The sequence below is a fragment of the Xenopus laevis genome, chromosome 9_10L (genome assembly GCF_017654675.1).
Source record: "Xenopus laevis strain J_2021 chromosome 9_10L, Xenopus_laevis_v10.1, whole genome shotgun sequence".
NCBI lineage: Eukaryota > Metazoa > Chordata > Amphibia > Anura > Pipidae > Xenopus > Xenopus laevis.
In genome coordinates, this window is record NC_054387.1 from 47,440,067 (window position 1) to 47,462,696 (window position 22,630).

Genomic DNA, 22,630 nt, shown 5'->3' on the forward strand with positions numbered 1-22,630 from the left:
CAGACACCAATTAGCAAATCAATGTATGTTTATTTCTCATGTATAAAAAAAAAGATGTAAATGTATATAAAAATGTATATTAAAAATCACTTATATATAAACGTGCATTCATAGTGTGTTTCTGGCTGTACACAGGTTGGGGCTAGGGATAACTCCCCCTTTGTGGCATGTATGTGCAGTTTTCTTGCATCATACGGCTTGTGACCAGGGCAAGTTGGGTTTCCCGAGAGTTTCCAAGAACAGCTGCTCTTCTTCCAGAAAGTCCCTGTCCTGGGACATAAGAAACACATTGTATAGGTAAAGGAGTGGAATATGCATGACATAAGAGTATAGTAACACTTGGGGGCAGATTTATCAAAGTGTGAGATTACAGCTCACCACAGAAACATTCACAGACTTTCTACGCGTTCCTATAAGATTTTTAAAAACGTATTTATCAAATGGCGGAATAAACAGCACTGAGTTAGACAAATAATGGTTTTGTGTGACTGGCTGCTCTGGGTTATGCCATTAATGCTAATCTGCACCCGATTTACTATAATTAATCAGAGCTAATGACAAAATATATCAAAGTGCCACATATCCATCTTTTCACTATTCTCACCTGCTGCGCAGACATCTTGAGCATTGCAAGTTTGGCATGGAACTCGGTTATTTGTGGTTTGCTGTTTTCCTGCAGTGCTGCTGGGATCCCGACAGCTACAAGATAGTGAATAAAGGTCAATACCCAATTTAACGCTTTCAAGTCAAAACAATGTAGAGAGAAGCAAAATACAGATATGTAGGAAATAATGGATCCCTTTTTGTAAGATACAATATATAGTGAATAAAGTACCCCCTCTTGTAAAACAAGGATATAATAAGTTACTGAGGAGTTCCATGACCATATAAAACAATGACATCACTAAGTACCATTTATATAGTGAATGACGTTCCCCCTATTGTAAAATATAAGAAAATTATAAGTCACGAGGAGTTCCATGACCATATACAGGTCATGGAACTCCGCGGTTATTTTTTAATATTCTCATATTTTCCAACAAGGGGTACTTTATTTATTATAATACACAAGTTTTAGGGAGTCATGTGACAAAAATGACATCACTAGTCACCGTTTATAACTGATGACATCACTAGTCACCGTTTATAAGGATATAATTTACAAGATATTCATGGCTTTTGTGTATTATTAATGTATACACACTGTAAAAGACATTCTGCCTACTGTCTCAGAAGTCGCCTTCATACTGCTGCCACAAAAAATATCATACCCCTTGCAGTGGGTTTCACATTCTGTGCCATCAGGGCAGGCTCTGGGAGTCTGGCAGTTAGCAGGACGCTGGCAGTGGGAAGCTCTTGCCGGAGTTGGGTTAACTGTCTTCTCTGCTGTGCCAGGCTCAGACGCTCCTGGGGAATAGAGTCATTTTTAATAAAAGTGGATTTACTTATGCCGATTGATAATATTCCCTCTCAGCAGCGGGTTACAGATACCAACCTCAAATGGGCGTCTGAGATAAAATATCTGGGTATCCACATTTCCCCACAGGCATCAGAGTTTTGTGATCTTAATCTCTCCCCACAATTGGCGAAATTTACAACAGCAGTCACACATTGGCGGAAACTTCCTCTTACCATGTGGGGTCGGATTAACATCTTCAAGATGGTTTATCTCCCAAAATTTTTGTACTACTTTAGGAACGCTCCATCGGCTATTTCTAAAGTATTTTTTAGGAAGCTCAACACGGAGCTTTTGACATTTGTATGGGCAGGACAGCAATCTAGAATTTCTTGGAAATCTCTCACAGCGCCCATCCCTCGGGGGGGCCTTGGTCTTCCTGATCTATGGCTGTATTACCTGGCGGCTCAACTGTCCCACATTCATGAGTGGTTTAACCCCGATGCTGACAATCCAAATATGCTTCTCCATGCACTGATATTAGGGTCGTTGGAGTCTTTACTCCACTGTCCTTTGCGTAAGTTGAAGGATTCTGACCCACTCCCTCCTGTCCTTCGGACACCATATCAGGCCTGGCAAACCGCCCTGCGGCTGAGCAATATCTCCCCTTTCCTGGTTTCGCATGGCACCCCTCTTTGGGGCAACTCATATCTGACACACCTCCGTAATCTCCCTGACTTTGTTTACTGGACCAGGTTCCGTATTAAAACACTAGGTGACCTGTTGGAACTTGGTACCTTTCCATCTCGTCCCCGGTTACAAGAGAGGTTGTTAGGTGTTACTATTGATGAGTTTAGGTATTTGCAATTGAAACATGCGTTCAATGCCCAATTCAGTGGATATACCCCAGTGATACATAAATTTGACATTGAGACTACTCTTCGTCAGGCGTCCTCCTTGAAGTTGGTATCTACCCTATATATACATCTGCAGGAGACAAAGGCCTCTCCCTTCCAATTGGCTCATCGCAGATGGCAGGAAGCTATACCTGCTGTCTCTGAAGATGTCTGGGCAGAAGCCACTGATAATGCTTATAACTTTTTGGTTTCCACTAGGGACCGTTTGATTAATTTTAAAATTTTACATTTCTATTACTACTCCCCTGCTAGATTGCATAGGGTTTTCCCTAATAAATCCTCTGCCTGTCCGCGATGCCATCAACTTTCTGCGACCTTTATTCACATGATCTGGGAGTGCCCGATAATTACAAGGTTTTGGAGGGATGTGGTGAGATGCCTCAGTGATTATTTGGACCTTCCACAGGTGCTGTCCCCGGAGGCGTGCTTACTAGGCGCCGTAGAAGAACTAGTTCCCCGTAGTTACACCAGAATTATGTACAGAACCTTAGTATTTTATGCAAGAAAGGTCATTGTTATGCATTGGATCCAACCCCAACCCCCTACAATTACTCAATGGTCTAATTTGGTTAATTGTATGCTTCCATTAATAAAGTTGACCTATGAAGCCAGAGGGCTTCCCGAAAAGTTTGATAAGGTTTGGGGTCCGTGGGTCGATGTCTTTCCCATGACACCCGTTGCGTAACATCTCTTGGGTCTTTATTATGTGTATTAATATGGTTCCGCTATCTGTGAGAGGTTCCTATGATATGCTGTGTGTATATGTACATGTGTGCTATTGTAATGCTGCACTGATTTGATGTATAGCCAAGTGTTAAATAAAAACTTTAAAAAAAAAAAAAAAAGTGGATTTACTTAAACTTTGAATAAGTTGTCAGTGGTGTAACTTCTATACAGCAGAACCTAGACATTTGTAGGTGTACTGTATGGTTCCCGCTCCCTTTTAGTTGAACCTGATTTGCCACAGAAACTCTTTACCTGGTGAATATGTTCCTCCTGTTGTCGCAGAATTTCCAGTTTCTGTTGAATTGCCCTTAAACGGCCCTGGTGCTCAGATTCCACTTTGTGGGCCTCTGCTAGAGCTTTCTCTCCCTCCTCATAGCGTTGTGATGCCAACTGAGAAAAAGAGAAAGAAGTCTGATATTTTAAACTGCTATGCGCCAATCTTCCACTAGATGTCAGTGCTGTAACATCTTCATGAGCATCACTAGCTCCTATATCATTATAGGGAACAGAATAACAAAAGAATTGGAAGCATGTGAGTGGGCATACATTACCTTGCTCATGCTCTCTATTTCCTCAGCACGCTGTCGCACACGCAAAGCAGATGCATTAATCCTTTCTTTTTCCAAGCGGAGGTCTTGTCTTTCTTTCTCCATAGCCTCGCGGGCTATAACCAGCTGTTCGTCTTTGTTGAGCAGCTCACTAGCCTTTATCTTTAAGTCTGCCTGCTCCTGGGGGAAGCAGAGCAATGGAGAGGTTTATATAAAAGCAAACATGGAGGGCAAAATAGGACAAAGAGGTGGCTTGGGTGTTTAGGGCAAGGTTTCAGAGCAAATGGGCAGTTAGACAAAGCATTTTAAATAACTGATAGTAGTGGTCACATCATGGGTCTTTGTGGAATAAATTCTGACTTTAGCAGGTAATCTCATTTTTTCAGCAGGAGTGTATGACACAACAAGTCAATTACAAAGTGGCAGAAATAAAATGGAGCCAGTCCCACTACAGAGGTCACATGTACCTTGGCCAAATTTATAATGACCCCCTCCCTCTGAGTTTCTGCCATAATGGCCCTGTTTGCTTCTTTCTCTGCTCGTTCCTTGCTTAGCTTTTGCTGGTTATGAAAGTCGGACCACTCTGCTGCCAGCTTTCGGCGCTCCTCTGCGCAGCGAGACATGACAGATTGCTGTTCCTCCAGGAGAGTGCTCTGTAAGTGAAGGTAGAGCCCATGAATGAGGGTTGAACGTATGTACAGTCCATATATTATGGAAATATAAGGGACAAAAAGTAATGAAAATTATCCCAGGCACGAGCAGGTTAATGTGTAAATTGAAGATAACAAATTCCAACTTTAACCGAGTCTCCTATAAAGATGTGCTCTGGATTTATATGTGGCTATTTCCTCAGCGAATCCATATGGTAGCCTGGCAACAGATACAGACACTTTAGTTATGATTACAATTGCTGTAAGTCTGCCTCACTAGCAGTAATGTTCATACAATTAAAGCTAGCAGGGATATATAAACAGACTGTGGCTTTACCATGCATCACATAAATCATTTATATTATACCCACAAACATCCTGTCTCACTGGGTACAGTTTAACAACTGTGTGGTTTTAACAGGGTACATGTAGTTTACATCATACAGTTTTAATGGAAAGGCTATATTACATATGCCAAGTGATTTGTTTACAACGTCAGATGGACTTTGTCAGGAAATAAAGAGTTTGCTTGAATTACAAACAAATCAGAGGCGCACGAACCCTCAGATAAGTGATGAGTAACAAGTGTATGCTTTGCTCTTGCCAGTGCTGTTAACTTTCCCAATAATGTGAGATAAAAAGCATATTATCAGGGGGGTTCAACCAGTGTAGCAACTCAGACCCCTGTGTTTGGCTGTAGTCTAGCAACATTGTGTGGCCCAAGTTGAAACAGAGGACTAGATAAATGCTATAAAGCACAGTCTACTGCAGGGGTCCCCAACCATTTTAACCCGCGAGCCACATTCAAATGTTAAAAATGGGTGGAGAGCAACATAGAAAGTGGGGTGACAATTATGGGCTGTGATTGGGTATTTGATAGCCCCTATGTGGACTGGCAGCCAACAGGTGAATCTGTTTGGCAGTACTCATGGTTTTAATGCAACTAAAGTTTGCCTTTTAGCCATGAATTAAAAAAAAAAAAAAAAATCACCTGCTTTGAGGCAACCGAGAGCAATATTCAAGGGGTCGGAGAGCAACGTGTTGCTCACGAGCCACTGGTTGGGGATCACTGGTCTACAGAAAGCAGTGAGTCCTCTTACAAAAGTATGCTCTCAAAGGGAATATTGACATGTTAATTATTTTCACCCACAAGCTCAAAACTTGTCGAATGCTCAGGTCCTGCATAAAAACATACTTACTATGATTTTCAATTTGCAATTGCTGGGTATATGAAGCCAATCTGTGACTTTCAACCTAAATTCGTTGGCGCAGCCAGCAAAACAACTCTCTCTCTATATATATCTATATATATATATATATTATATCTATATTCTTAACAAACCTCACTGATTGGATAACAAAGAGCAGTGGGGGAAGAACAAAGCTGTCTGTAGGATGATCTTCATCACTCAAACCTCCAGGCTGGTGAAAATTCCACTTACCTTCGCCCTTTCCAGCTCTTCTCTTTCTATTGCCATTTGCTGCGTCATGACTCTCCTCTGCTCTTCCAGTGAACGCTGCAATGATTCTACTTTAACTTGTTCTGAGGTGACCCTCCAACGTTCCTTTGGAAAGAAAACTCATTAGTTCCTCCTACAGTGGGGTTGCCAGCCAGCTCATAACCATTACAAAGGTGGGGGTCATTTTCTCACCTGTTCTAGGAGACGGCTTTGCTCAGTTAGCCGTGTCTCCATGTTGGTTATTACCATACGGAGACGGTTTCGTTCTTGCTCCATGTCTTTCTGTTGATGGCTCAGTTGCTCCTGGAGTGCTAGGGAAAGAATTTATCTTTTGTGGTAATTTGTATGGACAAGGTGCTATCCAAATGTACTGATGCCTTGAGGTGGCCATGGACATTAAAGGAAAACTATACCCCCAAAATGAATACTTAAGCAACAGATTTTATATCAAATTGAATGACATATTAAAGAATCTTACCAAACTGGAATATATATTTACATAAATATTGCCCTTTTACATCTCTTGCCTTGAACCACCATTTTGTGACTCTATCTGTGCTGTCTCAGAGATCACATGACCAGAAATACTACAACTCTAACTGTAACAGGAAGAAGTGAGGAAGCAAAAGGCAGAACATGTGGCTCATGTGACCTTATATGTGGTTTGTATGTGTACACAGTGAATCTTACGATCTCAGGGGGCGGCCCTTATTTTTTAAAATGGCAATTTTCTATTTATGATTACCCAATGGCACATACTACTAAAAAAGTATATTATTATGATAATGGTTCATTTACATGAAGCAGGGTTTTACATATGAGCTGTTTTACTCAGTATCTTTTAATAGAGACCTACATTGTTTGGGGGGTATAGTTTTCCTTTAAGATTTTTCTCTCCCTATTGACTGATTTTAGTCTTGTCTAAATCACCCTCCTATTTCATGCTTTTCATTCATATATTTATTATGTTACATAAGACATAGTTGTTTGTTAAATATAGCAATATAAATTCTCTCATAAATCAATATAATATTTAAATCATCTTTTCCATGGAACAGAATGCTAACAATGCTTTTATGGATGTAGATCATAATGGACAACATCACTAAAAGTAGACCTCGCATTAGTTAAGTATGGGCACTCCTGGGTTATGGGCACCGAACAATCGTGCATGTTTTAGCCCGACATTGGTCAGAAAATCGATCGGCCAGGTTAAAAGGTTTTCAACATTCACAGTGAAATCTATTCATTGTCTAGTTGTTTGCAAGGCCAAGCAGACAGCTAACCACAGTTTTCCTAGCTTCAACAAGACGATATCTTTTGAAATAGCCTTTTTTTGTTGATGGACAAATTGTACATTTAAACGATTATTTCAAGACAATCTTAACATCTATGGTCACCTTTACTGTGTGCCCCCTTGGAAAGAACAGTAGTATTACAGCCACACATACAGCTGTTCTCCATTTTGTGTGTGTACCTCTGAGCTGCCCTTCTCTCTGTCTTGCTCCTGTCTCGAGTTCCTGAGAAGTAGTCTGCTGAGTGCTTTCTACTCTGTGGGACAGGTCACTTAGCTTGTAGGAGAACGACTCCATTTGTTCAATGACTGTGTTCAGTGATCTGGAGAGGAGTGGAGATGAATCAGTAGAAGGCAAAAGGAGAGACACTAGTTCCAAGGACAAACAGAAGAAAGCAGTCAAAAGTAGACAGAAAAGTCTTTGCAATTCATGTTTGCCACTTCGTGTATAACAGCTTTGTTATGTTTATAGTCGAAGAAGACATAGTTAAAGGAGAAGGAAAGCTATGGAGGCATTGTATTGCTAATAGATTAGCTGCAATAATGCAAGCTAGAATGCTATATTTATTCTGTAGAATGTTTTACCATACCTGAGTAAAAAGCTCTAGAAGCTCTCTGTTTGTTTAGAATAGGAGCTGCAGTATTAATGTGGTGTGACATCACTTCCTGCCTGAGTCTCTCCCTGCTCTGGGCTCAGATTACAGTAGAGAAGGGAGGGGGCAGGAACAAACTGAGCATGCTCTTGCCCAGGGCAATGAGGTTTAAGCTGAAGGCAGGGAGTCTGATACAGAAGCCCATGTGTACACAATAGAAGGAAAGAAATGCTGTGTTTCTTTTGACAGGGGACTCAGAGCAGCATTACTTTGGGGGTTTACTGGTATATTTAGATGGACCTTTCTGATAAGGCTTACTTAGTTTTTACCTTTCCTTCTCCTTTAATGCACTAATTAGTAGTTTGTTATACATGTGAGTTACAGGGTGAGACTCCCTGTATAATTGGTTGTTGGTTTCAAACCTTGTGTGGGAGGAAGCACTAGTCACTGCGTCAATCTCTTGCTCCTTTAGCCGCTTGAGCCTCTGCAGCTGCTCCTCATGGTCTCTGCACATCTCCTGGACAGACACTCTGTAGAAGCGAGAGATACCCATATCTATAAACTGCCCAGAAGGGAGAGGGAAGGCAATGGGAGTTCAATCTCACCTCTGCAGTTCGCGAATTCGCTCCAGCTCCTGTTCCTTCTCCTGCTGGAATTCAGTCAGTTTTTTTTGATACTGCCCCAGCAGTTCTGCTTTCTCGGTTTCTGTGCTTTGGCACCTAGATAGGTACTGAGCAGACAATTCCTGGTTTTCAAGGCGTAGGCGCTCTTCTCTTTGCCGGGCAGAGTCTTCCACCAGTTTTAGGCGGCTCCTGAGGAGAAAATAATTCAATGAGTGAACTAACATGTAACCTACTTCTGTTTAGGCATGACCTTGGAACTGGGTGCTAATGGGTATATATATATAGGTATATTGTAGGTTAAAAGGGTTGTGGTACCGATGTGTGCTCTCTATCAGCTCCATATCCTCCTGGTGTCTCTCACGCAGGGTTTCTAGTATCAGGTTCTGTTGGTCCTTCTCCAGCTGCAGCTTTCTGACCTGCACGAGACATGGGCAGCTTGGTTTACCACTGGCATATTATGCAGAGTTCTATTGAAAATGGCTTGTTTGGATGGATAAAAAAGTCAGCCTATGGATACTCTAACCACAGCACCTGTGCCTCCAGGTCCATCACTCGGTTCTGTGACTGCAGGAAATCCCCGTTAAAATCGACATCCCCATCTCGTGCTCTTCTTTCTACTGCCCGTGAGACCACTGTCTGCTGATGGGAAAGCAACGGATGTATAAGCAGCAGCTGCAATTAGGTATGATTATAGGGGTGTAGGGAATTACAAAAAGAACAAATGTGCTGGAAAAATCTTGTACCCTTTTGAATCCACTGACCTATCGGAGAATCGTTCTTGAATTCTGTATTTGTTATAGCATCTACTAGAAGCCTTGCTTTATTTTACATATATTAATCCCTTTGATATTTTTTTAAATGCCTAAAATATTACTCATTACCTACAGTCATCTCTTGTTTGTACAGGAGCCTGTTTGCAACTTAGGAAACTTATGTTATATAAAGAAGCTGGCAGCAGTAGTATTAGAGTGAGTCAGGTTCTTTTTGTTCTTCTTGTTGATTGAAACCCACCCATTGTTCATACACTTTAATATAGAGGCAGCGTGGATGCAGAATGATCAATGTTTTTTTTCAAAACTATACTTTTACATTGCAAAGAAATCGTATACTGCATAGCGTATTTTGCATACACAAGCCAGTTTCACTTTATTATGATTAATAAGCTGCCATGTTGTATGTCTATGCCAGTACAGTAATATTAAAGGCTAATCGAGGCAATTGTTATACCATTACAGTACTATTATTACATTCCCACTGAATAGCTCCATTCTAAATAACTCTGTGTGCCAGCTGTCTATCTAGGCTCTACTCTTTCAGCTAAACAGTTAAATGGTTCAGTCCCAAACCAGGAAATAGATAAAAGGAGAATGATGCATATCAGTAAGTAAGTATAGCAGCCTACATGTTATCATTTCATCCCCAGGGACCTCTGCTGGCAATAATGTAAACAAGCTCAGGTACATTCTATAGTTTACAATCCTTTATGAAGGAAGAAGGATACAGCCTTCCCAATACAATTCTTAGCTGAGATTACAGTGTTGTGAGCAGGAAGGAAAGTTTTATTTATGATAACTAACCGAAGTTCTGGCTGTGCGATGCTCTTGAGATGGGGTGGTAAATGCTGTAAATAAAAAGATACCAAAGATGATGTCAGAAACAGTTAAATAATGCAATAATATAAGGATATACAACACCTAACAGACCAGCCGCTGCAGAAAAGCAACTCCCAGCAGTTAAATGGAATGTCAACCCAAAAAATAATTTGTTGCCTAATAAAAAAAAAACAATGTAACAAAGTAAGACAAGACCGCTGATTCACAGACCTGACTTTCCTGCGGAACGAAGACTGTAACAACCAGGAGTAAAGCAAATGCTGCTTTTAATAGCAATTGTTTTTACAAATAACTTTAAAAGCACTGCATTTTTAAAATAAATATATACAGGAAAGTGGTTTAAAATTATGTTTCCTTTTAAAAGGAAAATTTTTATTTTGAGGTTGACTTAACCTTTAAGGCGATGGAGGATACTGAGAACTGTATTTGTATAACAAGACGAGAGCCTAAGCTTTGTCTGTCCTGCTATAAAATATGGATCCTGGACAAATTTAATTGTGTGGACAGGATTACCTGTCTGAATGGTTTCCTCTTGTTTGGGAGCCACAAACGTAGAGACTCTTTTGGGAGACCTGTAAAGACATAAACCAGAACCTGTCAAAATGCCAGCATATTTGTTTTTTGAAAGTAAACATACAGTTTTTAAAACAAGTTTAACCCGCTGTTATGCTGTAACATTACATGTTCAGTATGGCTGAAGATTATTATTAAAGTAAATGCTATAGAATTTTTCATGGCAGTTCTTGTATTGTTAAAGGGCAAGTCAAACCTAAAATAAAAATTTGTCTTATAAAAGAAAGCATTATTCTAAGCAACTTTGCAATATCCATGCATTACACATTTTCTATGGTTTTAAAGTAATTTGTATATGTATTGCTATTAAAGGCAGTGCTTGTCTGTCCCTGTCTGTTCTGATGGCTGAGACTATTGTTACAATGTAAGACAAAGCAGCTGATTAACAGACCTGCCTTTGCTGGGGAACCAAGACTTTTGCAACACTCAAAAAGTTAAGCATATGCTTAACAAATAACATTTTAAATTAATGTATATTGGAAAGTTGCTTAGAATTAAGTTTTCTTTTATTAGGCAAATCTTTATTTGGGAGTTGACTTTCCCGTTCATGCCAGCACTAAATACACTTACCCAGAAATGTCAGCATTTACCATACCATCCTCTTTCATGCTTTTATTAATGGTGGACTGCTGTAAGTTGGGTGGTGGGATAGCTGCAGGACTGAAAAGGAGAGGTACAATGAATATATAATAAATACATCATGGTGCAGTATCAGGCCTACCCAGTCTACAAGCCAAATGAACACATAAGGGGTTACTTATCAAAGTCTGAATTTATCTCAATATTTTCTGCTACAAACTCTGATAAAATCCGCTCTGGTTTTTTATGCTTGTTTATTAAATTTTTCCAAAAATTTGCTTTGCAGGAAAAAATACGATTTCTCCTGATTTTTCATCCAATTTTTTTTTTGCCTGAAAACTCTGAAAACTACTGAGTATTACATGAAACCCAGGGCACATCAAAAAATCACTTCTTCCATTGACTTATATGCAACCTCGACAGGTCTGAGATGCCGGATTTTCTGATTCGGGAAAGTCAGATGTTATAAAAAAAAAAATCACTAATTTTTCGTGATGTTTGCATTCGGAGTTTAGTAAATAACCCCCATACTGTACAAGACCCAATACACATGGCCACATTTGTGTTGTCCAGTTAGTATGGGATAACCACCTAAACGATCAAAACAGAAGAAAGTGAAGTAGAGCTGCAGAGTTGTGGCGCCTATTCACTTCCTTTCAGGGCTGACTGAGAATTTTTTGTCAGAATTGCAGTATGTCTAAATGCCCCCCATATGGTTGAAATCTGCCAAAGTGCCTGATCAAATCTGGGCATGTATGGCTAATTTTACAGTTCATACCATAAAAAATAACTTGCACTGTATTGTCTGATTGGCACATTTATTTGCCTATAAACAGCTATTAAAAAAATCTATTACCACTGTGTTTTAGCATTAGACTACAGCAGTTTTTTTGTTTTCTATGCCTGCAGTTTATATACAAAAACACAGTCTGTGCCATTACCTTTACCCAACTTGCCAACTCTGTTTAACGACTGCTGCTTTTACCTGCTCCCAATAAGGATTCCCTCTCTGACTTGGCTCTTGCTTTTTTCCTCCATTTCCTGTTTTTGTGCCTTTTTTTGCGAAAGGGCAGAGGCCAGCCACCCATCATCATCATCCTGCACTACTGAGACTGCTTCCTGTAGCCCACTTCTAGGTTGGTTTGTAGGTTTGTCCATAATTTTATTTCCAGATGTTGGACGTCCGCCTGAACTTGGAGTAACACCTGCAGACCGGGGTGGATCTCTGACAGGTAATGAAGGTGCCAAATCTGCAATACCAGCATCATCATCTTTCAATCCTAGCCAGTCTGCCCCACCCTTCTCTCCTCTGGCTGGACTTGTCGTTGCTGGGGTGCTGGAGCGAGACCTTCCTTCAGATTTCAAATTGTCGTTGCCATCTGCAGAGAATCTGTGTGATAGAAAGGATGGTACTGAAAAGAGGGGAAGCGGGTTTTTTTTCAGTTTCTTCTTGTTTAGTGCAGTCCAATTGAAAACCCAAATCCTTGAGACAGCAAAAGGGCAGTACACCCCCCATCTTCAACATTAGTGAATGAATAGGACTTGTGCTGAACATACTTGTTGCCTATTATTTTAGTTAGGAAATATGTATTTTTTTGTAATTTCTTGGACTAAACAGGGCAAAATCTGAAAGTAAAGTCACATTCTACTCCCTGACTCTTACAAAAGTCTTTCAAAAGAAATCAGCAGTCCACTGACAAACCCTCTTTATAAACAACCCCCTTCTTTCCCAAGTTGCAGCCCTAGAAACACCAGTTAGAGCAAAAGAAAATGAATTTCAATCCAAAAAAAAAAAATGACTTGATACCTGACAGATGCCCTGCGAGATGGTCGCCCCTCAGGACTGTAGGTGGCAGTGACAGTAGGTTGGTACGAACCAAAGTTAAAGTCATCATCTGGCATCTTCTGGTTCTCTTAAGAAGAAAGAAGACCCTGTCATCGGTTTGCACCCTGACTCCCTAGTTATTCGTTTCTGTGGCCCTTCTGAACTATAACTCCTAGCAAACTTAGTACTGTTCAAAGCTGTACTAAGAACTAAGTTGGTCTAAGGTGGTCACTTTGTATGCCCTCAAAACAAAGTCATAAATTATTCCCGGGCTCAAACTTTAAGACTTATTAGAATGATTTATTTCTATATTTACACTCTACACTCACCTGGTTGTTTTTGGTATTTAGGATCGAGTTTAAATTCTTTTCGCTCCCCAGTGGTTGGTCTTTCCAGAAGTTTGGCTGCAGTCCCTCTACCCATAAGTTCATCTAGCCTGGATCGGGCAGGAGGTGGGGCAGAGCTGTGGGAAAAAAATCACATCGAACAGCCAGTTAGAGCAGATGGTATGTATACAATCTGGTTAAATGGATTCTAAATATTAGCAGGATTTCTTATATATTACATATTTTCCTATAAAGAAGTAAGACAAAAGGACAGTTCCAACTGCTGGAACAGAAGCTGCAGTTTCTCCTTACTTACTCATCAGCTGAAGCACCATACAATCGCAGATATGGGGCATAGGCCGATTAGATTTTTAAATCTACCCAATCCCTGAACATACCAATATTGGCCGCCAAACATGTCCCTAAAATTCTATATAACCTTGTATAATTTATCAGTACGTGTATGCCCAGCTTTACACACACTTTTTTTCAATGATACAGCTTGTTTGTTAAGGGAACAAACTGTTTATTCTGAAGGAAATAACTCACTTGCAACAACACACACTCACCTTTCCTTTGCCCGGTTTCTTTCAGGACTGTTCTCAAATCCAAGGGCATCCATGAGATCATCGGTCTCCTCGCCAAAGTTAAAGTCATCCTTTTTAGGGGTGGCTGGAGAGGGTTTTGCTGGGCTAATGGGAAGATTATCTAGAGACAGAGCATATGTATTGTTTGAGTCAGAGGCCGTAACAAAATACTATAGGTTTGTTTTTCTTTTGTTTTTTGCACATATTTTGCTACTAAAAGAGTTTAGGCAAGTTTAAGGCATTTGCAACTATTCTACTGTTTGTTGTCTATCTGGACGTCTGCCCTCCATATAATTAGGTTACTCTAGCAGTGAGGTCACTAATACTTAAGCAATATTTAAAAAGGACTGTCAGTAACCTTATGTCCTGCCCCTGCCAAATGTAGTTTATCACCAGAACTATGGTATTGTTGAGCCTCTCACCCGAGCTCTTTATCGGGACGGATTCTGGAGCAGATTTTGGCTTCTCAGTAGTTTTAGATCCCCGTCCTTTGATCTTTTTGTCAATATCATCATCTTCATCAGATAAAATCCCTGCAAGGGGATCATTAAGATCTGGAAGGAATAAACATATGTAGGTCTAAACACAAAATGTGCTGAACGGCTGTTAAAAAACACAATTCTTAAAGATGAATTAGGTGGCATGGAACATTTACATTTTGGTGCTCCTGCGTTGTAAAAAAAACGAAAAAAAACCCGGTGGTTCTTCCCACATAAGGAGGTAACGTAGAAGTACAGGCAACCCCTGCCTTCAGTCTCACCCGATTGTCAGCGCTTGTCGCTGATCAAAGTCTGTCCTTGCGGTGGGTCTCATTAGAAACCAAGATCCAGCCTCCTGAAGACAGGACACTAAAGAGGAAACGATAATGCTAGGGGGTAAAGCACCCCTGGCATGCCTACTTTGATTACCTCAATTGTCCTGCCTCCTGGAGGGAGGAGCTTTACCCCATCTGTCTCCTGTGTCCCCCCAGAGATGACAGAGAAAATCATATATCACTGACATCTCTAAAATATCTGGGTTGCATTACCTGTCCTTTCCAGTGGTGCCTGAAGCTGGGCATCCTCTGACTCGCAGCAAAAAAGAGAATGGAATCAAACAGGGTCTTAATCCACAAATCTCTCATCTCCTCCAAGCACACTAAATCCACACCACCCCTCTGGGTATATCTGTTAAATGTGCCAAGACCTACCTTCAAGTGAAAACTTCTTATAGGGCCGGGCTGCTGGCGATGATATGATTTTTCTTTCACTTTCTGGAGCAGAATGCCCTGAATGTACAAAGAGAAATGGTATATGCAAAGTTACCCTACTGACACAAAAAATCCACTCTTCACTTTTTATTAAAAAAACAAACAAACGGAAAAAAAACCCATAAATGTATTGACTGGGACCCATTAAGACTTCTTCAATACAGCTCCTCTACAGTTTTATTTTGATTAGTCTGACAGTGTTGCACGACAGCAATCAGTCACACCGGTGTTGCAAAAATAGAAAAAGTTTAGCATTCGCTAGGGTAGGATTCTGGGAGTTTTTGTTCTGCAATATATGAACTACAAAATATTACAACTATACAAACAGAATCATTTTGCCAAAATAGTATAAATAAAGTTGGAAGTTCTGGTGCCTATTGCCTATTGAAGATATAACCTGTTCTCTTTACCCCGCTTGTTTTCTATTGCCTTCTCTTCTGGTTTCAGCTCCAGGCCAGTACTTCGGCTCATCCCAGAATCATTTGCAGGGGCAGATTTCAGCCTCCTCCCTCCAAATATTTCTGCGTCTAGCTCATCCATGTCCTTTGTGGAAGAGAAGTTAGTGGCAGGCGAGCAAATATTAACATAATATTACAATAAGAAAATGAAAAAAGATATGTATGGTATTTTCCACAAAGGAAATTAAATTTTTATAATACATCACAGACTGCCTTAAAGGAAAACTAAACCCAAAAAATTAATATGGTTAAAAATGTCATATTTTATATACTGAACTTGTGCCGGCCTAAAGTTTCAGCTTCTCAATAGCGGCAATGATCCAGGACTTCAAATTTGTCACAAGGAGTCACCATCTTGGAAAGTGTCTGTGACACTCACATGCTCAGTGGGCTCTGAGCAGCTGTTGAGAAGCTAAGCTTAGGGGTCGTCGCAAATTATAAAGCAGAAAAAGAGGTTTATCTGTAATATAAGCTGATGCTACAGGGCTGATTATTAAATGCTGATGTTAATTGCACTGGTTTCTGTGCTTCCATGTATTAATTATCTGTATTAATTACTAATCAGCCTTATACTGTTACATTTTTATTTGATGTGTACTTTATATTGTGAGTGGGTCCCTAAGCTCAGTAAGTGACACCAGCACAGAGCATGTGCAATGAATCAGCAGAAAAGAAGATGGGGAGCTACTGGTGCATCTTTGGCAACACAGATCTTTACTGCTAAAGGGTTGTGGTTGCCTTGGGCTGGTACAGAAGCACAAAACATAATGAACAACATTTCTAGCTACTTCTTTAGTTAAATCTTCTTTAGTTAAGTTCTCCTTTAAAGGGGTTGTTCAACTTCCAAACACTTTTTTCAGTTCAGTTGTTTTCAGATTGTTCCCCAGGAATTAAGACTTTTTTCAATTACTTTCCATTATTTATTTATTTTTACTGTTTTTCAAAAATCTAAGTTTAATGTTCTGTCTCTGGTGTTTGAGTCTGGCAGCTCATTAATTCAGGCGCAGACTCTAAACTGTTACAATTTTGCAGCATTTAGTTGATACATTTCTAAGCAGCATCTCTGTGTCGCGATCGCCGCCCGGAGCAGGTCCAGGAGCTCCGGGCGGCGCGTCCTCTCCTGCCGGCGTCGCTCCCAAAATGGCGGCGCCCATGGCCGCCACGTGGGTAAGCGGCGCCCTGGCGCGATGACGTCAGTGCGCCGACGTCGGCGCAAGGACGTCAATGGCGCCAAATTCAAATAAAAACTCCATCTAGACGCCAGAATGGCGCCCAAGAATAGGATTACTTCCCTAAAGTGTATCCTGGGTTTCCTGTGTGCCTTTTTGCCTGATTCTTGTTCCTGATCTGTTTCCTGACCCTTTGCCTGGACTTTGTTGATATCTACCTGCCTGTGAACTCTTGCCTGGATCCTGACTATTCTTCGATTAACCCTTTGGACACCGCGACCTTGTTCCCTCAAGAGGGCTTCCTCCTTGATCCTGACTACCTCCCTGGAGGGAGCTCCCGGCTCCCTGACACTCTGGAGTATTAGCAACTATTGTATCAGTTTTAACAGCTGCCTGTAACGAAACCCAGAGATTCTGCTCAGCAGGGACAAAGATAAGAAATGTTTCAACTAAAGGTGGCCATACACGGGCAGATAAAAGCTGCTTATTGGCCCCTGTATGAGGCCCCCCGACGGGCTTTCCCGATTGAGATCTGGCCGACTAGATCTCGATCGGATGGGACTTAAAATCCCGTAGGATCGCGGCCGCATCTGTTCGTTGAAGCGGTCCTGCGATCCGACCACCCGTTACTATCCGTAAGGATTCGATCGTTGGGCCCTAGGGCCCATGATCGGATCAGCCCGATATTGCCCACCTCAAGGTGGGCATATCGGGGAGAGATCCGCTCGTTTGGCAACATCGCCAAACGAGAGGATCTCTCAGTGTATGGCCACCTTAAATGTATCAATTTAGAACAGTTTACAGGGTCGGCGCCCCCCCCCCCTCCCAGAGCTGCTTTAGAAGGTGAAAAATGACACTTTACACTTCAATATTAGAAAAACTGTGACACATAGAAAATAGAAAGTAATTGGAAAAAGTCATTATTTCTGGTGATCTATCTGAAAACAACTAGTTGTTTGAAGGTGAATAACCCCTTTAAGATCAGTTTTTATACATCATATGATTCAATCACCACACACAGAGCCACAAATATGGTGCCTTTCTGATTTCGGTTTCCCACCATATATGGGTGTTCTGAATGCCAATATCATGAAAGCTAAAATGTAATAATATGTAAATTGAAAAAGTACTCAGAATAATGTTACCTTCATGGCATCAAGCAGGGCCTGGGGATCAGCCTCCGACACATCAGACTCCTGAACACAAAATAGAAAAACGTTAAATTTAGATATTCAACCTTTTGGGTGACCCAGTCCTTCCACCTCTATTATTGTTACCTCTCCCGCCTCTTTAGCCAGCTGACTGAAGAAAGTGTCATCGAGTGGAGAACTGTGAGGAAAAGACATTGATATTGGTGGGGGTTGATGAGGTTATTCTGCTGGTACTTTAATGAGCGAGTACTCAAGGGACAAACAAGGGAACAAGGAAGCTTCATAACATTATAACAATTTTCATAATTAACTACTGATCACATTCGATTGTTCACACTAAATCAGTGGGTGTTTCTGGTAGGATTACTGTAAGCACAATTCACTTAAAATAATAAAGTGCTGTATCCTGTAAGTGGATATGGACTCTCACACTGTACTTGTGAAAGGGAACAAATCCCCCCTCATATAAATTATATATTCGAGAGCTCTTCTGAACACATTTTAAATGTACATATTATTACATTTTAGATTTCACAATATTGGCAGTTTTTACACTGCTACACTGGCCACCCCTTGTGATTTTTCCTTTCTTTCTAAGTTATATGGTGGGGGTATATGTCCTTTTTAAAGGGATTGTTCACCTTTGATTTAACTTTTAGTTACTAATGAGAGGTCTGCTGATGTTCTCCCATTATGATCTACATCCATTAAAGCATTGTTAGCATTCTGTTCCATGGGAAATATTACTTAAATATTATATTGAATTATGAGAGACTTTATATTGTTATAATACACAAAAGCCATGAATATCCTGTAAATTATATCCTTATAAACGGTGAGTTCTGATGTCATCAGTTATAAACGGTGAGTTCTGATGTCATTTCTGTCACATGACTCATTGAAATTTGTGTATTATAATAAATAAAGTACCCCCAGTTGTAAAATATGAGGATATTAGAAGTTACCTCGGAGTTCCATGACCTGTATAAAAACACTCGGCCTTTGGCCTCGTGTTTTTATATGGTCATGAAACTCCTCGGTAACTTATAATATCCCTATATTTTACAAAAGGGGGTACTTTATTCACTATATATTTAACAAACCCATATTTCTTAGATAACCTGAACATACTAAAAATCTGAATAAAAAGCATGAAACAGGAGGGTGATTTAGACAAGCTGTTTGTTGACAGTGTCTTGAGATCTACGGATTACCATCTACTGGTAGATCCCGATCTACCTTTTGGGCATGATGTAGAGAATGATATTCTGAGACAATTTGCAGTTGGTTTTCATTTTATATTGTTTGTGGTTTTTGAGTTATTTAGCTTTTTATTCAGCAGCTATCCAGTTTGCAATTTCAGCAATCAGGTTGCTAGGGTCTAAACTACCCTAGCAATCGTGCATTGATTTGAATAAAAGACTGGAATATGAATAGGAGAGGGCCTGAATACAAATATCAGTAATACAAAGTAGCAATAACAATACATTTGTAGCCTTAGAGAGCATTTGTTTTTTTTAGATGTGACCCCCATTTGAAAGCTGTTGAGAATAAGGCAAATAATTAAAAAACTATACGAAATAAATAATTAAGACTAATTGGCCATTCTATAATAACATAGTTAAGTTTTAAGGTGAACCCCCCTTTTAAGTAGATGCAACCTGTTTTCATTGGTAAGCCAATGCTGTAACATACAACAATAGCTTGCCAATTTAAAATTGAAGATATAAAATTAATTTACCTTTTGTGAGTGCTGGATGTAATGCGGGAATGGGGTTTGTTTGGAAAAGCAGAATTCATAGGAGACGGCTTGCGTGCTCTGATCGGAGTTGGTTCTGCAATTGTATCAGATTTAAATTTTAGTACAACCTAGAATTAAAGATGCAATATACACCTGCTTTACACAAGCCCATTGATTAGAGACTAGGTAGATAATTAGAGATAGAGGACTTTGTGCCAGGTTAGGTATGGGTTGGAAAGCTGTAGGTTAGGTTTGGCTGTGGGTTAAAAATGTTCTAATTGTTCTAAACCCAATAGGCAACAACTAAGGTAGTTTTGTAGCTAAAATCAGCATTCAAAACTCCCTGGATTCACTTTCAACCAAATTTTACTAGGCACCTTCTGATCTCATAGGTTAACTTGACTGAGGAGAGAACTTTTTAGACTAATCACACCTAAATATATTTTTCAAAGATTTATATAAACTCCTTCCTTACCATCATCTTTAAGAAGGTCTCCAAGGTCATCATCTATAGAATCTGGAGATAAGCAGAGATACATAAATCAGATTAAGTATAGGATCTTAGCATCATTACCTATATTGGGACTAAAAGTACAAGCAGCAGAGATGTAATCATAAAGATTATAATGGATTACTGGCATTGGTAAGACTGTAATACACAAGGAGCAACGTATTTATATTGCCACTAGGTATTTCGATTTAACCACTATCTACCTGTGACATGGAATTGAGTTTTATAATTTAGTGTTTCATTCATGGGCCAGCTGTTGGAAGGTGAGCTGATTGAGGGAAAGTTGAAGAGCAGGGCAAATAGATAAATAACGAAAGAGACAGGCCAAATGAATATGAAATAATGAATTAAATATAGGAAAGAAAAATCTATATGTGTTGAGCGTAGACTTTTACCTAAAATTCCTTTCTTTTTTCTTGCTGCCTAAAATACAAATTAAAAAGAAGCAAATTATTACACATGATTTCAATGGCCACAGGTGAGGTTAGGTGCAGAACTCTAGGGCACAAACCAGGGCTACTAGAATTAAAGGGGAACTAAAGTCTAAAATAGAATAACGCTAGAAATGCTGTATTTGTATACTAAAACACTTACTGCACCAGAAGCCCAATTAAACAAATGATTTAAGCTTTCAAAGTTGGCCGCAGGGGGCTGTCATCTTGTAACTTTGTTATGCATCTATGCACATGCACAGTGTGGTCTGCTCTTCAGTTGGGAGGTTAAGCTTAGGGGTCGTCATAAATTATCAAAACAGCACAAGTCAAATTATATCTGCCATAGAAGCCGATACAGCTAGACTGATTAATAATCAGAATATGCAGACTGCACTGGGTCTGTGGATAGGAATCTCTACACAGTCGCCGGCTGCTTTACAGGGAAACAAACAAAGCTGCTTGAGTTCTGGGAAGTAAGATGGTGCTTTGAAAGTAGGAGTCTGACGTTTCTTATCTGCAGCTGTCAGAGCAAGTAAAACGAAGGGGGAATTTCACTACATACAATCAGGTTTCTTCTAAAAGCTGTACACATTTTTAAATTAAAGTATATTGGAGATAGATTTCTTTTTCATTAAAGAAAGTAAAAATTTGATTTTTTTTTTTGCCTTTACATCCCCTTTAAAGACAGCCCTTGCCATTTCATTAATGGAACTGTAAATCAAGGCAGTGTTATATACTTACCATTCTGGGTGTAAAAGGTTATCTCTGCTCAGGGAGTCCTTCATACACAGACCCTAGGACTGATATAAAGAAGTGACACAGGAATCAGGAGTTTACACTAAAACACACTCCCCTGTGTTTGGGGGAATAACACAGAAAGTACATCAGGGGGTCAGTGAATGACAAAACAGAAACAGGTTACAGAGAGAGATGGGAAAGGACAGATGGCAGCTGAGAAGGAGATTAGTGCAGTAAAGAAGGAAAGGGCTACAGGCTAGAAGATCACACAGAAGGAAGATCAGATGGTGAGTTGCACACAGTCTCTGGCACAGCATTCACAGTACCATTTTACGCATCATACTCTGGCCCCGTGTCTCCCCGATGTACGGACCACCCACTAAAAGATCACTTACACTGGGGACGCATGAGAGACACTCAACAACAGCTCTCCGCTCACTCCTAGCTACCCAATCGGCTTCCCTCACAACCACTACTTCCGGGGGGCGCGACGCATGCTGGGCATTGTAGTTCTACGGATGCGTTCGAAAAGCCGAGCGTGGACGTAAAGACGTTGTTCTAGACGAGTGATTTTGGCGATCTCCCTGGCAATACACACGCTGCGCTTCTAAAATGATTGCAGCAGTGGTGCATTGTGAGAGCTGTAGTTGTAAAGCTGGAACGGCCAGGAGCTCAAGTGACTGAGGTATTTGTATTTAGGTAGGGTATAACGTGCAAGGAGATGTATTTATTGTGACATCCAGAGCTGCATACTAATCAGGTATTGAATTATGGGGAACTGGGTTATGCAGCTGGGAGTAATAATACCGGCTGACTTCACATGGTGGTGCCACTGCTAGCACTTTTTTTCCCTATTAGAGTTATAGATATTTCCTCTAGTAAAGTGAGTTTGCAGAGGAGGCTGTTAAAAGAGCTGCTTTCCCCTGGTCTAGTCTCCATCTCCCTCAAGAAGTTTGACTTATTACAGAAGCAGTGTGATGCTGCCCCTATGTCTATAGCAGGGGTGTACAACCTGTGGCCCAGGATGGATATGAATGCGGCCCATCTTAAATTTCTGGCAATCCAGGAGCCGATTGAACTTCCACCAATCCAGGAGCTGCTTGAACTTCCTGCAGTCCAGGAGCTGATTGAACTTCCGGCAATCCAGGAGCCGCTTGAATTTCCACCAATCCAGGAGCCGCTTGAACTTCCGCCAATCCAGTCAGGAGCTGCTTGAACTTTCATCAATCCAGGAGCCGCTTGTACTTCCGGCAATCCAGGAGCCATTTGAACTTCTGCCAATCCAGGAAACATCATGTTGCAATGTCAGGCATAGAGGGCGCAGAGTACGCGGTTGCTTATTGTGTGCATGTGTGCTTTAAATTTTACATGGGGTGTGCAGTGTGTGGCTTTCTAGAGCAGGTAAAGCAGTTAACAAGTGAGCGTTTAGTTACTTACAAAGGCAGGTAAGCATTCTTCAGCGGCATCGC

General features: G+C 40.5%; 1 protein-coding gene across 9 annotated transcripts; it reads right to left on the minus strand.

The window, feature by feature from the left end:
• Nucleotides 1-10: 10 nt before the first annotated feature.
• On the minus strand, nt 11-22,531 carry fbf1.L (Fas (TNFRSF6) binding factor 1 L homeolog). Of its 9 annotated transcripts, none has more exons than XM_041575938.1 (31): nt 21,557-22,531; nt 21,165-21,223; nt 20,385-20,412; nt 19,954-19,995; nt 19,479-19,572; nt 17,864-17,915; nt 17,732-17,782; nt 15,370-15,502; nt 14,900-14,977; nt 14,738-14,773; nt 14,133-14,264; nt 13,693-13,831; nt 13,127-13,260; nt 12,780-12,885; nt 11,958-12,362; nt 10,964-11,053; nt 10,334-10,392; nt 9,785-9,828; nt 8,739-8,843; nt 8,523-8,623; nt 8,190-8,396; nt 8,007-8,114; nt 7,175-7,314; nt 5,890-6,008; nt 5,680-5,802; nt 4,055-4,240; nt 3,591-3,767; nt 3,292-3,429; nt 1,272-1,407; nt 605-699; nt 11-270 (listed from the first exon to the last, which is right to left on the minus strand). In XM_041575938.1, the coding sequence occupies exons 2-31, from the start codon at nt 21,165-21,167 to the stop codon at nt 190-192; spliced, it is 3,342 nt and encodes a 1,113-aa protein (XP_041431872.1). In that variant the 5' UTR covers nt 21,168-21,223; nt 21,557-22,531; the 3' UTR covers nt 11-189. The 9 variants fall into 9 exon arrangements, with proteins under 9 accessions (XP_041431872.1, XP_041431870.1, XP_041431868.1 ...); XM_041575936.1 differs by having other exon boundaries at nt 8,739-8,849; XM_041575934.1 differs by having other exon boundaries at nt 8,739-8,879.
• Between the last annotated feature and the right edge of the window lie 99 nt (nt 22,532-22,630).